This window comes from Seriola lalandi, unplaced genomic scaffold (assembly GCF_002814215.2).
Source record: "Seriola lalandi dorsalis isolate HSWRI2012SDOR001 ecotype SW California unplaced genomic scaffold, Sedor1 jcf7180002054945, whole genome shotgun sequence".
In the NCBI taxonomy this organism is placed as follows: Eukaryota; Metazoa; Chordata; class Actinopteri; order Carangiformes; family Carangidae; genus Seriola; species Seriola lalandi.
In genome coordinates, this window is record NW_019525496.1 from 706,086 (window position 1) to 720,212 (window position 14,127).

The following is a 14,127-nucleotide window of genomic DNA, read 5'->3' on the forward strand; positions in this document are numbered from 1 at the left end:
CCCATGGCCCCGCTGCTTAAACAAATCCTAGAGGAAACACTGTTCATAGTCAACATACCCTGGATGATTAGGGCAAGTCGCTGTTATGTTGTGCTGGCCTTGAGCTACATATGCAATAACGTATCTAACCTAAGAGTCTGCCACACAGTTTTGTACTTAAGACTTGCAATCAAACACAAGGTTCTGCCTTTTTAAGAAGGCCCACAAAACCTATTTTCATATTCAGCTTCTTAGTATGGACAATGAGGTCCTACACAAAAACACTATTTTAAGTTAGAGCAGTTTTGGGTATTTCACATAAGAAATTTCTCTATTTGCCGAAATCCGAGGTCCGAGAACTGAGCAACATCTGAATGAAAACACGATGACCATTGAAGGGCTCTTTGTGAATGTTGCATGGCTTCTGTCAGCCAAATCTTTAAATAGATAATACATAAGGACTAATTATTTTTTATTATTGAGTGATTTAATATTATAGAGATATAAGTACTTCATGTACAAATCTTTCTTTCTGCTGGATGTGTCCTTGTGCAGCAGTACAACATCTGCAGCAAAGACAACAGACTAGTTGCAGAAGGTTGTGCTGAAGCCTGCTTTTTATTTGAATCATCCATCCATTTTGTAAACCCACTTTATCCCTGGCAGAGGCGAGGGGGGCTGGAGCCTATCCCAGCATGCATTGGGCGAGAGACAGAGTATACCCTTGCATGTCAGTAAAATGCGACAGTAGCAGGAATAAGCTGGGCTTGTATATGTGAAAATACAAAAACAAAATGTGTCACTTCTCGTGTGCCGTCCTATTCTGAACACATGATTGGCATCGCCAGCCAAGACAGGTGCAACCCGACAAGCCTTGGCAAGCCACATTTCCCAAAGCAGTATATGAAGGGAGAGTCCTACCACAATAATTGTGCCAACCCTTAATGGCACCTACTAAACTAACAGTTTACATCAGTGATTTATTAATTTAAAAAGATTAAGGATATATAATTTAACCCCCCCCCCCCCGCCTTGTTACACTTGAAGTCACATAAAAGATCTTTTAGAACAACAAATAGGCTACACTTAATCTGACATCACCAGATTGATTCAAGTGAATGAATGACTAAGTGACTGGCTTATGCTCAAGAAAAGACTTGGTACAGGAGGGGGGGAGGGGTGGAGGACGAACAGTCAAAACATGCAAGAGAATCACTCAAACACCAACAAGCCTCCTTCTATGATTTGCTTCTTCAAGACACAAACAAACAAACAAACAAACAAACAGGAAATGGCAAACTGAAGTGAGGGCAGCTGTTTCAGATCAAGGCCCATGGGAGACGTTGGGGACAGTGCAAGTGGAGGAGCCTTCAGTCTGGCTCCATGCAAGCCACTCTGCATCATCATCATTACCACCCAGCAGCTTCAATTACAGGGCATGGGCCAGCAGCACACAAGAGCAATGCTTAGAGGAGCTTTTATTTTTGGGAAGCTTGGTACCGCTGTAAGAAAGTGCTATAACTGCTTATTCACCGTCTCCACCACAGACATGACTGCAAAACTAAAATGAGGCAGGGGACAGCAGACATCCTGGGCTAGGTAATAATCAGAGCTGTGTACACTGTTTCCTATCCAGCCGTGTGCATTGGTGGAGGTCCTGAGCAAAGACCTGAGGCTGACGGTAACCTACTCGTTATCCACTGTCACTGATGGACCCCGGCTTGTAATTATGTCTGAGCGATGCCTCATTATTGTGTCCACATTCTGTAACAAATAAACACAATCTATGACTGAACACAGGGCATCATTTTATATTAAAATTCATGTCATTAACATTCTTTACCTTTTTTATTGCCTCGTATCCTAATGCAGCTGCTTTATGGAGGGTCTCAGACTAAAGTGCTGATTGGAATATAAACCGTGCTTCAAGTGGTGAGCCCCAATTTTACACATGCATTTTCAAAAACAGCATTTACTACACAAAAGCTACATCTAGTTTTCTAACCTAAGGCATACTTAGTTTACCTTTTTCAAAACAGGAATGTAAAACTGTTCATATACCGGACCCAGTTCATCCTGCAGTACGTGGAGTAAGCTTTAGTAGGCAAGCTCAGTCTTCTCAATCCTTTATAATGCTCTCTACATATAAATTCTTGGCACAGGCTTACATAGTGCAGCATTCAATAACATGAAATGAAGTGACAGATCTTTGTGATGCGAGTGCTAATACCACCCCCACCCCCCCCCTTCATTCACCACGGCCACACACCATCAGACTGCTACAGATATAAACCATATGTAGAAGATTAGAGGCCAAATGAACAGCAGAAAGATGAGGACAACAGGATGACTATGAGCATACAGTAAGTACCTCTGTGCACTGTTTCCACTGTGAGCTATAACAGTTCAACATTTACTTTTTTTTTTTTAAACTTTCAGCCTGTGGGACTTTTTCCAGTCTTACTTCAAAATACGTGCCAAAGAGTTTACAGGTAAATGCTCCAAGACATGTTTGACAACAAGAACATCAAGTAACAGTTATTCTGTACTGCATCTTTAATTTAACATCCGTGATTCCTGAAGCTCAGCACATGATAAATGTGGATAAACCTGAATGTGTGAATTGTGGAGGAAGTAATGGCACAGTGAATACTTTCAGACCCAGAGAGAAGCCAAAGCCGTCTCATGTGATCAAAGTGTAGGTGGTCTGGGGGAGGCACTCACCTACACTGCCACCAAAAGTCAGACACACAATGAAGAATGAATACGAGTCTGAGCGTTTATTTATTCACGAAGGGTGCTACAAGCAACACATTTTTCGTCCCTATTAAATTCCCCACAAGGCTCTGACTCAAGCAGCATATCAAGCTCATCAGACATCTGGAGTTCATTATGGTGGGACTAAAATCGCTGGACTTCATGAAACTTTTAATTTATGGTGGCTTGGATGCCTCTTTTCATATGCAAAAAAAAAAAAAAGACAACAACAACAACAATCAAAGAAGCTGAATTAAAGCCATCATAAAGCCTTCATAAAAAGGCTCTAATAGTTCATGAGTCCAACATATCACAACTGCAATAATTAGACACAAACCATCTGGTATGTCTTACTCTCTGGTTTCACACAGAGGTATAGTAACTGTACTGAACAACATAGTACTATGACTTATAATGCAATACAATATGATGGAGTATAGCTTAATTCTCATATTTCAACAGGAATTCCCGCCAACGGCCAAAACATAAATCGAAAATGTCAGCAAGACATCATTTATGGTGTCTGAGTGTAGCAGAATTATTCTTCAGTGTTAACTGCAGATGCCATTTTACCAGCTTAACAATTATGATTTATGACCAAAAATATGCAGCCATAGTAACCATTACCCTAAAACGTAGGTGTTGTCCTGTGTAAAACTGGGGGAATATATGCTGACATGTCTGTTTTTGTTGGCGTGAATACACTGAGGGGCAGTTATACAGGTCGTTGCCTTGACAACAACTTTTGGAATGTTGACATACTGCTCAACCACCTTCGTAAACATCACCAAATAGTAAAAAGGCCATCTCTCCCAGCCAACATTTCCCCATAAACTCACACGGCCAAATGTCCCCATGAGTGCGCCCGGGGGCCTGGAAAGCATGGGGAATCAAAAGTGCCCCAGTTTGCTTTTCCACTCCAGGGGAAAGAAAAACAGGCGTGCTGATCAATCAGTGGGGATGAGGAGAGGCATGCTGCCCGCGTAGGGGCCACAATGGTCCCCAAGCTTAACGGCTACGAGTCCACGTGAAGAGGCCTCACGCTGTCCAGTCACAGAGCTCACTGTGCAGAGAAGAAGAAGAAGAAAACATCCCTCCACCGTGGCCACAGCCAGCATCGCTCCCCTGACACTGGCTTGGCTTAGAACAGCAGCGGCCTGCCAAACCAAACAGCAGCCCCACTCATGTCAATCCTGAAATAGTACATCATTCCAAGCCATCGTCGTCAAGGAAAAGATATGCATATCTGTATTTCGTGCTGGAGGAGAAGCCACGACAGGTGAGGTACATTTTACCAAGACTTTCTCACTCTTCACCCAACAATGCACGCAATATAAAGTTTTACTTTTGAGTCCATTTAAGAATTAAAAAAAAAAAAAAAAATCATAAACTTGGTTCTATTCCTTCAAGACAACTCTCCATTTCTGTTCCAAAGCGATGACCGCAGCTTTGCACTCCAGTCCACCACAACCTCCAGAATAGAGCAGGACAAAGCCAGCTGCTGGTGTGTAGGCTGGCCTGCTGAGAGGAGAATGGGTGACGGACAAATGTATGGGATAGAGGATGTACAGATACTTACCATGTCCTGCCTGGATAAAGAGTTTAGTGACACATGTCATACTGCCAAGGCCACTCCACCCAATTTAGCACACAGAGGAAGAGTTTGGTCTGCACAGACCCAAAAACTGAGTGTCACCCTACAAAGCTGCCCATCCTAGACAAGAAGGAATATTTATAAAGCTGCCTTCCTAACCCAGCACAGGATCAGGCAGCCCGCTAAGGCAACCCTCAGGAACCTCAAAGTGCAGCAACTGCGAACCCAGACATGGAGCCTGGTCCTAATGGCCCAGTGACGGGTCATGTCTCGTGAAAAGCAGTTTGGTTTTGGCCCTGCTCATCGCAACAGAGATCCTGTTGTGGTCACTTCTTGATGATATAAACAGATGCTCTGAATCATGATGGTGCCCGGGCCAGTCCAGATACAATCTCATGCTTGGCTTTCAGGAATCTAGGATAACTTTGCTCATTTTACTAAATCCCATGAAAATAGCTGGCCACATCATGGCATGACAAAACAAAACTGCAGGGTACAATCTTACACATAATAAAGTCCACCAATGCCACTTTGGAATCATAGATGGAAACAGCTTTACTTATTTATTCCTACCAGGGTTTCCAATGTATTTCAGTGGCGATGCATTTTAACTCTCTGCAGTTGCTGGGACTGTTGCTTCAACAGAGTGGATGGTTCCTGCCACACGAACTTGAACCCAAATCTTCTGATTAAAAATCAATGCAGGAAAATGGGGAAATATTTTTGCAGTCAAGTAATAGCAGGTAATAAATGTTGGATGCACTAACAAACAAAAATCATCAATCATCAATTACCATAGGAGCTGGAAAAGCTCCTTCCAGTATGTAGTATACACATGTAAAAATGTGTAGAAAAGGCCAATTGCATTCAAGTCAAGGGCTTTTGCCTATGTAAGTCATTACATGCATTGTCCATTTTAAACCCACAATTCTTTGTATATTATCCCACATGTGTTCTTAGGCATGCAGTTAAGACTCCATGATGAGGCACAAAGGACATTGCTGTGTTTTTCAGCAGAGTGGTGTGATGGCCTAAGTACAGTTTGGGAACGTCAGCAGCCACCCCCCCCTTCACCACCTCTTCCAGCTCCCATCACACAACGACAAGCGTTGTGACGTGAGGGAAAACTCAGCACCAGCCTTCCACAGCCTCTGCAATCACAGCCACTATTGTACAGGGGCTTTTTCTCAGGATATCCAACACCCTGGAAAACGGGGGATCCTGTTGCGCATCCCACTCTCCTCACTAAGGGAGCCAAAACAGGGGTGGAAAAGCCTTTTAGGAGCTTTTCAGAGAGGCTGATCACCTGATAGAGCAGCACTCTGCACCTCTCAGGCAGGACAGAGGCCCTTGTCATGGAGGCTCCACATCTCAGCGCTCACTGGGCTGCTGTGTTCCTGCCAGCCCCAGCAGCATAATACACAGTGTGCCCATGGCAGGCCTCTCCCTAGCCATTTCCCCACTGAGCGCTCTGAAAGAACTGCACTCACTAATCACAGCGCTGTGGCAGGAGGCTCGTCACCGCTTTAAAACCAGGGTAGACATCCCTTGGAGGAAGGGGTCAGCCAAAACCCCAAATTCTCATCCACTAGGCTGCATGATGGTAAACACCAGGGCTGACAGGCAAAGACGGCAGAGCAAGCAATCCAGATCAGCTTTTAGACCAGAAAAAGGAAGAAAGGGTGGACAAAGCATAGATTCAAATTATGGTAATGCTGCCACCGCAAAGCCTAATTTATTAATATTATTAAGATACTGATTGAACAGTTAAGAAAAGTGGGGAAAAGCCAAGTTGATACTGTGAGTGGAGAGAGAGAAGGAATGTAATGTCTACCAGAGGATATGAATTCCAACATAAGAAAAATGAGAGAAAAGGTTGAATTAAAAAAAAAAAATGGTAGGGAGAATGGGAGAACAGGCGACTCCATAAATACCACAAACATGCGAGGCCGTCCGGGACGGACAGCCATGACAGGAGCAAGTTCATTCCTAGAGGTTCACTGATGGAGCTTTCAGCCACAACATAGCTCCTAATGTGTTTTTTGGTTGGCCAATACGGAAGTTTGCCCCACCGTGGCTTGCTGGCCGCAGCCTCACTATAACTCCACGGTGGCTTTTTGAACGTGGTTTTGGATTGATGAAAAAGAAAAAAAAAAAAGAAAGAAAATCCAGCATCTTTATTTCACAGAGGCTTGCAGTGCATTCAGGAGAAACAATACAATGATAAACCTGCAATGTAATATCAGTAAGCTGAATTCCGCATTTGTAACTGAACTATTATAGATCATTACACCATTTAGTCAAAGGGCTGGATGTGAAAAAAACAATGGAGTTTAAACAATGCTCCACCAATTTGGCACTGTGCTTTCATTAAGTTGGAGGACTGACAAGAGACAAACCCGAAGCAGCAGAGGGAAGATAACCTGACTTTTGGCTGAATCCTACATTTCCCATAATGCAAAAGCAGCTTTCATTAAACTGTGCCTGGCTGGTAAACGCTCTCAGGACCAACTCAAAATAACCTTGATGACATAATCAAGGTTATTTTCTCAGACTTTAAAAGGCTTCCTACAGAGCCACAGAACACATTAAAAAGGTATTCTCCGTGACAACTGGTCTTTCTAAAAATCAGTGGAGTAACTTTTTAACAGCTTCAAAACTCAGTGGTGAAATTCATTAAGTGGAATTTCGAATGGTTTATTTATAATTGCTTTCCAGCCGAGGAGGGACCCGAGGCACAGACAAGCCAATTCACTTCCAAGTGTAAGGACTTGACACTAAACAGCTCTATTATCTCCAGCGTCTGTCGGAGGCGTCAGTCGGCGAGTGAACATCACATATCACACTCATGTCAACTGAATCTGCCAAAATAACGGGCAGGTCAGAGAGCTGATTCCTCTCTGCACACACAGACGTCCTGCAAACCCCAACTGCTCTAAAACTACTTGAAAAGAGACAACATGTCATGAGAGTCACATTGAATTAGTTATTAGAAGGGTTTCTGTCTTACATTGCTGAAGATTACATTTTGCTGGGACCATATTTCATGACTGACAGATGTATTTTATTTCCATAAAGACTAGCCAAAACTGTTCAATAAAAAGCAATAAGATTCTCGGAAGACCCACTTGGACCCCAGTTACATCATGGCAAGACTGGCTCATCTTTCTCCCAGTGTGAAAAAGATCAAAAACCTCTCTGACGCAAGCCACCACTCTCAGAGACTGGACATGGCTGTGAGTGACAGTGCATCTGAATCCCATTTAACATATAAACAACACAAAGAATCCCAAACACGAAGAGAAACTTTAAAAATGGACCTTCTCAGCAAGTGGCCTCTTAGAAGGGACACTTGGATGTTTTCAAGTTCAAACCTCTGCATATTTGTCTAACTTTATGTAATGTCCAGAGTTATAAAAATGGCTGGAATTCCTTGTGTCGTTACAAAAGGTCTTCTATGTTTTTTCCTCTGTCATCTCACATGTTCTGTCTTCAGTGGGACCCGTGCTTGAGACTAAGCATGTAGGCATAGCTCAAATAGCTCATGATGAACTTTCCCACAGCATTTTCTCTCTAACTCACTGAAGTTTTTCCAGACGCCTGAGCCCCCCCCCTCTCTTGGTTTTGGTGCTGGAATGGTAAATAAGTACAGCATAGTTTAGCTGCAGTCTTATGATAACCTCAAGTCTGTATTTTACCACTCTCCATATTTTATTGCTTGCTGAGACTAATGAGTCTCCATTCAGACAACTAAAAAGGTTAAGGCCATTGTTTTAAAAAGAAAGCAATCATTTTTTTCTGGGAGCAGGCTCTGAATGCAACAGGTCAAGACTGTTGTTCATCTTAATGTCAGATATTTTCAAAGACTGACCTTTTTAGTTTATGCACTCCCTTCTATAAAAATGTCAAAGCCTCTCCATATCCTGATTCTACTGTGAAGTCTGCATACAGCACACCCAAGTCCACAAACCCTTAGTAGGGCATCTTCTGTGGCATCAGAGCAACAATTCAAGAGGAAAGGCTAAGAATTCAGATGTTATTCTTACAGCTGAGGGCAGCGCAGTCAAAATAAATACATCTCACAGAGAGGTAGAGAGAGCACAAAAACCTTCAACTGTACTGTCTGAGTGAACTCCAGCCTAAAACTGCAGCTAAATTTGAATGGAAGATTGACTTTGTGAGGACATGTGCACAAATTTATCCAGTATACTGCACTACTACCTCAAAAACTATGTGGTCCATGGACCCAGACAATAATCCTGATTCCTATACATCATGACACAATTTTCTCTGGTTAGTGGGGAGAGTAATTTCATGCTCACTCAGAATTGTCCCCATCTAATTAAAGACATTATATAGCTGGAGTTCAGCTGCTTTTCCATTGCAGGGTGGACACTTCTTGACCGACCAAATCATAGGAAACTTTGGACTGAAAATCTCAGACAGCTAAACCTGCGTCAAAAATTGTAGTTAGAAAGAAACAAGAAGATTTAACTGAAACCAACCTGTGACAGTGGTCTGGACAGCCTGTTACTCTTGTCCTCTGGAGACCAGGAGCGCAGCTGGACACTACAATGTAAAGACAACAGACACTCAATGATTCATGTATAAGTATGTTACTTATGTGCAACTGTGTGTATAAGGCTATTGTGGACAATGCTGCGAATAAAGCCCACTGTTTGATCTCAATATTGGATTTTCAGATGATGCGAATGTAAAACTGATACAGAAGAATTGACGTATGATATAAAAATACATATAATGTATGTATAATTTTTTTTGCGTCTTGCACCAAACAACCATGTTTGTTTACATCTGGACAACATGATTTGTAGGCCAAGGCATCTCTGTAGCGCCACAATGCTTCATTTATGGTATGTTGCATAGCATATTACAGTTATCAAATCTGCAATTTGGATATTGCACTTGGCCATATTGTGATTTTAATAACATATCAATTAATTGTGCAGCCCTAGAAATAAATAATTCCTAAAATCATTGCTGTAATATTATATGATGACATAGAGATGTAAGTGTTTACGATGAAAAACTGTTTAAATATAATTACAATTCATCTTAAAACTAAGAATAAAAATCACATAAGTGCAGGGCCAGAAAACTTCATCAGTCCAGACATGGGAGAAAATCTGGATTTGAACTCTGACCAACTAACAGTTGTCCAGGAGAGTCAACAAATGTCCATGCATAGAGAAAGCATGGTGAACGTTCCACATTCTGCCTTTTGTTAAAGTGAATGCAAACGGTGGAATGTGATATCCTGTGCATATCCTTTGTTACTACAGTACAATCCCATGGCTCCACTTTCTGTCTGTTATTCCCATACCTATTGACTCTGAGCCTGTTGTGGAGTCAAGAGAGCACTTGTTGCAGCCTTTTGTCCAGATGTAAGCCTGTTTAAGCAGTGAATGAACGAGTTTCTGAAAAAAACAAGACTGTCCATCTGAAATGTCGAGCTCAACTATGTCTTAAGACTTTATCTTAGACTATGTTCATGCTGGAGGAATTAGTTTTAATCTTATCTCTCAGGCGGGTTCTTCAAACCTGCAATTTACAAGTAACCAGACTGTATGCGTGTGACTTCAGACAGTCTAATCCTTTGCTTTCATTACAACCTTGGTAAACACAGTAATAATGTAGGAACGGACATGCTGGCCGAGAGTTCAGCATCTGTCCAACACCAATGGCCACAGACAAGCCAATATTTGAGTTCTTTTTTCTTTAATATAATTTCCAATCTTTGAAAGTTTTACTGATGTTACATGATATCTGCCCAAAACTCTTAAACAAACTTAAACAGTAATGTCTGATTTCTATCAGATATACAATTAAATCAAATTTGATGCTTCAACATGGTGATGATTTACACTGATGTCAAAAACGGCAGGTTAAGGGAGCTACCTCTTGTTGATGGTGGGAGTCAGCCTCTCCCTCTTCCCGTCAGGGCTGGCAGGAGGATCTGGAGAATAAGGTCCAGGGGACAGGGATGCAGGGCTGGAGATGGTATACTCTCTATAGTTCTGGTTCTCATCTCGACTCACTATTACTGCCTCCTGCAAAACATCACATCAGAGGAATGTTACTGCATTAGTATCTATTGAATGTAACATGATCCTACTGAAAGGCTTAAGAGAGAGGCATAATGGACACCTGTGAGAATGTCGACAGACAGACAAATAAATGTATCGTGTGTAAGTCAGTATCACCATGTACTGAAGGTGGTTCTTTGGAACTCATCTCAATAAAACACAGGAACAAGCACTAAATTACTACAATGTCTTGTATTGCTTCCATCCTGAGAACAGTAAAATAAAAAAATATGTATAAAACAGATGTGTGCAGTAGTAGAAATGAAGCAGAATACCCTGTGTAGTCAAAACACAATATCCAAATATTGCAGGCACTTGTGAGCAATGTTGTGGAGCAAAAAGAGATGGAGAATACTGTCCTGGACATCAATTTACCATATGATGTTGGATAATCAAAACAAACTGTAGATAGATTAAAGCTCCTGTGGAGCTGCAGCACTGACCTGGAAGCGTCCGGTGAGCTGTTCAGGGGTGCTGATGCCGTTGGTCTGTCCACGGCTGGAAGGTTCAGGTCTTGAGAGACAGAAAACCATAGAAATCAAATGACTGTCAACACTGCTAATATTGGACTACCCAAAGTTTCATTTTCCATCTATGTAGCCAGTGGGATAAAGTCTGATCCCATTACTGCTGAATTTCAAAAACAGAATAAAAACAAAAACTCATCTAAGGCTGTAAGGAAGTTCATGTTAAATAAATAAGCAAGGTCTTTAAACTTGGTCTAAATGACATTTACACACAAGCTGATGAACTCAAAGTATGCAATATCATGTTCAAGAAAGTGCAAGTAAAATGCTGAGTGAAGGAAAAATAATCAGTGTTATTAGTCTAAATTAACTTTATTTGAAAGACAGGCTAGTAAAAATAAAAACATCATTTTTTGGACATCTCTTTTGCCAGTGTTCTGGCGAGGATCCATCATTATGTTTCCATGAATCTTAGAGATCAGTGCTAAAGAAGAGTACTGCAGGCTCTGAAATTACTCCCCTGATGGATCTTGTCTGTCCAACTAGTCACTTTTGCTTTACTTAAATAGAAAACACATTCTGTAAGCAGTTCCATCATTGAATTTGGAGGGGAAAATATGGGCAGTATAAGAGCCAATACAAACACACAGTGCCCCCCTGGCTGCAGGGCCAGAGGCTGACTGGCTCTTGGTTGAGCTCGGGGTAATGAGGCACACAGAAAGGCCTGGATGCCTGTGGTAAATCACCCAGAAACACACCTCTCGTGGCCTGGGCTCCACATACTGTGTGCAGGAGAGAGATGGCAAGAAGACAGAAACTGATACAGGAGCCGTAAGACATTTCTTCCTCTAGGAGAGATATTATTACTTTTATTATAGATATGTGGCAGGCCTGAAAAACTCATTGCTTTCAATCAGGAACTGCACAGCTGAAAAATGCTCACCTTGTATTTTAAACTTTCACTTCCTGCCATGTTCATCAGAACACAGAGACAGAGACAGTGTCTAAAGTCTTTAGACAAGGAAACAGTGATCAGATCAGTATCTAGTCTACACCCAATGACCTGTGGTTACAGGCTTCCTTTACAGAAGAATTTCTGGTCAAAATGCTGAACGGCTTTATACCACAGAGATGTGAAACCAACTTAAATAAGCACTTGAAACCTTTAGCTGATATTAGCTGTTCACAGCTGTCATGGAGGGGACCTGACTTCTCACACTCACTTGCCTGAGGCAGATTCTTTAAACGTGTGCACTGTAAAAAAATACCTCTACCTTCTGAGAACTGAAATATTGAGACACTTAATACTGACCCGAGTTCAAAGGATTCAAATCCTCGGGAGACAAAATGTACAAACTATATGTCAACCTGTGACCAGTATTTAGGATGAGGCAAGCCACTGCTTTAAAAAGGAGTGGGCATTTTTTGATACTAGTACTAGTGTGATACCTAAATTGCAAAAGTGATTTTTTTTTTTTTTTCCCCATACTTTACTTTTAGAAACAATCACATTTTCCTACAAGTTCCTGCATTTCATTTAACAAAGATGGTCACTTGCTGTGCAAAATTAAAAAAAAAAAAAACCCAGAACTTTCTGATCGATAATAAATAAACAAGACTACAAAACTTGAACCCAACTTTTAGTGCGTTACAGTTTTTTGATCAGTACCAGTTCCTTTTTTTTTTTTTAAATTTTAAAGCCCTATAAGGCACAATTGTGATTTTGGGCTGTATGGACAAAATTTACTTTACCATTTACCCGACTTTCCGAGGTCCTACTGCTTTACCAATCAAGCATAGTGCAGAGTACTGCAGTCAGGTCTGTATGGCATTTGTCATTGTAGCAACAGCACTTTCACATCAAGTGTTCTGAATCTTTGGTGATCAAATGTGATAATGCTACCTGCTGGATGGACACACACATAACGCAGTACATGCATGCATATAACAACATCTCAGTATCAAAAAGAAAAATCTGTATTGTAGCAGTATATCTGTGTGGTGAAGCTATACCCTGAGTGACAAATGCTTTGGTCAACCTGACATCATTCACAAGGCTGCTAGCAAAGCCCATCTAATAAGCTTCCAGGGTCAATCACAAGACAGTGAAGGAGTGGTTGTTTTGTCACGAAAAATATCTTCAGTTAGCAAAGTCTGCTACGACCATGTTACAAGATGCACCAACAATAAACTGCTGCGTCTGTATAAAGCTGTAGACACGCCTAAAAACAACACTTTTCTATTCTAAGGATGGGCTGATGCCAGCTTCTTCCAGTGGGCAACACCATCTGTGTGATGACGGTCAGTACCCACATCACTGCCGGTTTGATGAGGATAAAATGCCAACCAGATGTGGAGCTGGAAAAAGGGAGTGATCTCAACTAAACAAGAACAAATCAAACATTACAGTTTATGCTACTCAGTTTACAGACCTCACGAGAGTTTGTTTGAACACAATTCAAATAGGTAATATGCTTGATGAGCAGCGTTAAAACAGGAGCCTGTGAGGTGCGCAGGAGTCTAAGTGCTGAAAATCACAGACAGTTAACAGAGTGAGATTGAAGACATGGCAGAGATACACAGTGGCATTATCCAGGGAAGGCAAGGAGCAATGGGGTTTTTTCTGGTTTGGTGGGAGACATGAGGTCAGCAGGGAAAAATGCACTCACATGTACGTAGGACATCCAAGGAGGAAGTATGTGAAGGCATGTGTGTGTGAGAGGGTGTGTGTGCATGATTGTGAGTGTGTGCGTCTGTGTGCAATAAGAAAAAGAGTGACGAGGAGCAACGGTGACAAGAAATGAGAATTTAGGGAGGACCTTTAATCAAAATGCCAGCCAAGAGCAGTCCTGACTCAGAGGAAAAGCTTTGTAGTGGCCAACTCCCTGTCATCCAAACAAGGTCTTGGCAAATCTCAAAACAGGGTTTATTAAGAAGGCCCAGGGAAGGGAACAGTGTGGCTCTCATACATGCTGGCATTTCCCCTGATTACAATCACTTGTTTTGTTTGTACAGTGCTTGTATGATAAAGTTAAATCATTGTAGAGAAAGACAGAAGCTGGGGAGACTGTGGTCTTGGCGAAAACACAGAAAATTAGGGACATTTAAGTTATTCATATGGGGAGCTATGCTGCAGAAGGTTGCATGGCAATTTATTATGTATATGTGTGTATATATATATATATATATATATATATATATATATATATATATATATATATAT

The 14,127-nt window shown here is 41.5% G+C and overlaps 1 protein-coding gene across 1 annotated transcript in view; it reads right to left on the reverse strand.

Annotated features, from left to right (window-relative positions):
• pdlim2 (PDZ and LIM domain 2 (mystique)) overlaps positions 1-14,127 on the reverse strand; it is a 34,931-nt gene that overhangs the window by 10,877 nt on the left and 9,927 nt on the right. Inside the window, exons 4-6 of the mRNA XM_023394109.2 lie at positions 10,881-10,974; positions 10,250-10,401; positions 8,836-8,899 (exon numbers count right to left, since the gene is read on the reverse strand). Of these exons, the coding sequence (XP_023249877.1) occupies positions 8,836-8,899; positions 10,250-10,401; positions 10,881-10,974 (310 nt within the window). The remainder of the gene's footprint in view (positions 1-8,835; positions 8,900-10,249; positions 10,402-10,880; positions 10,975-14,127) is intronic.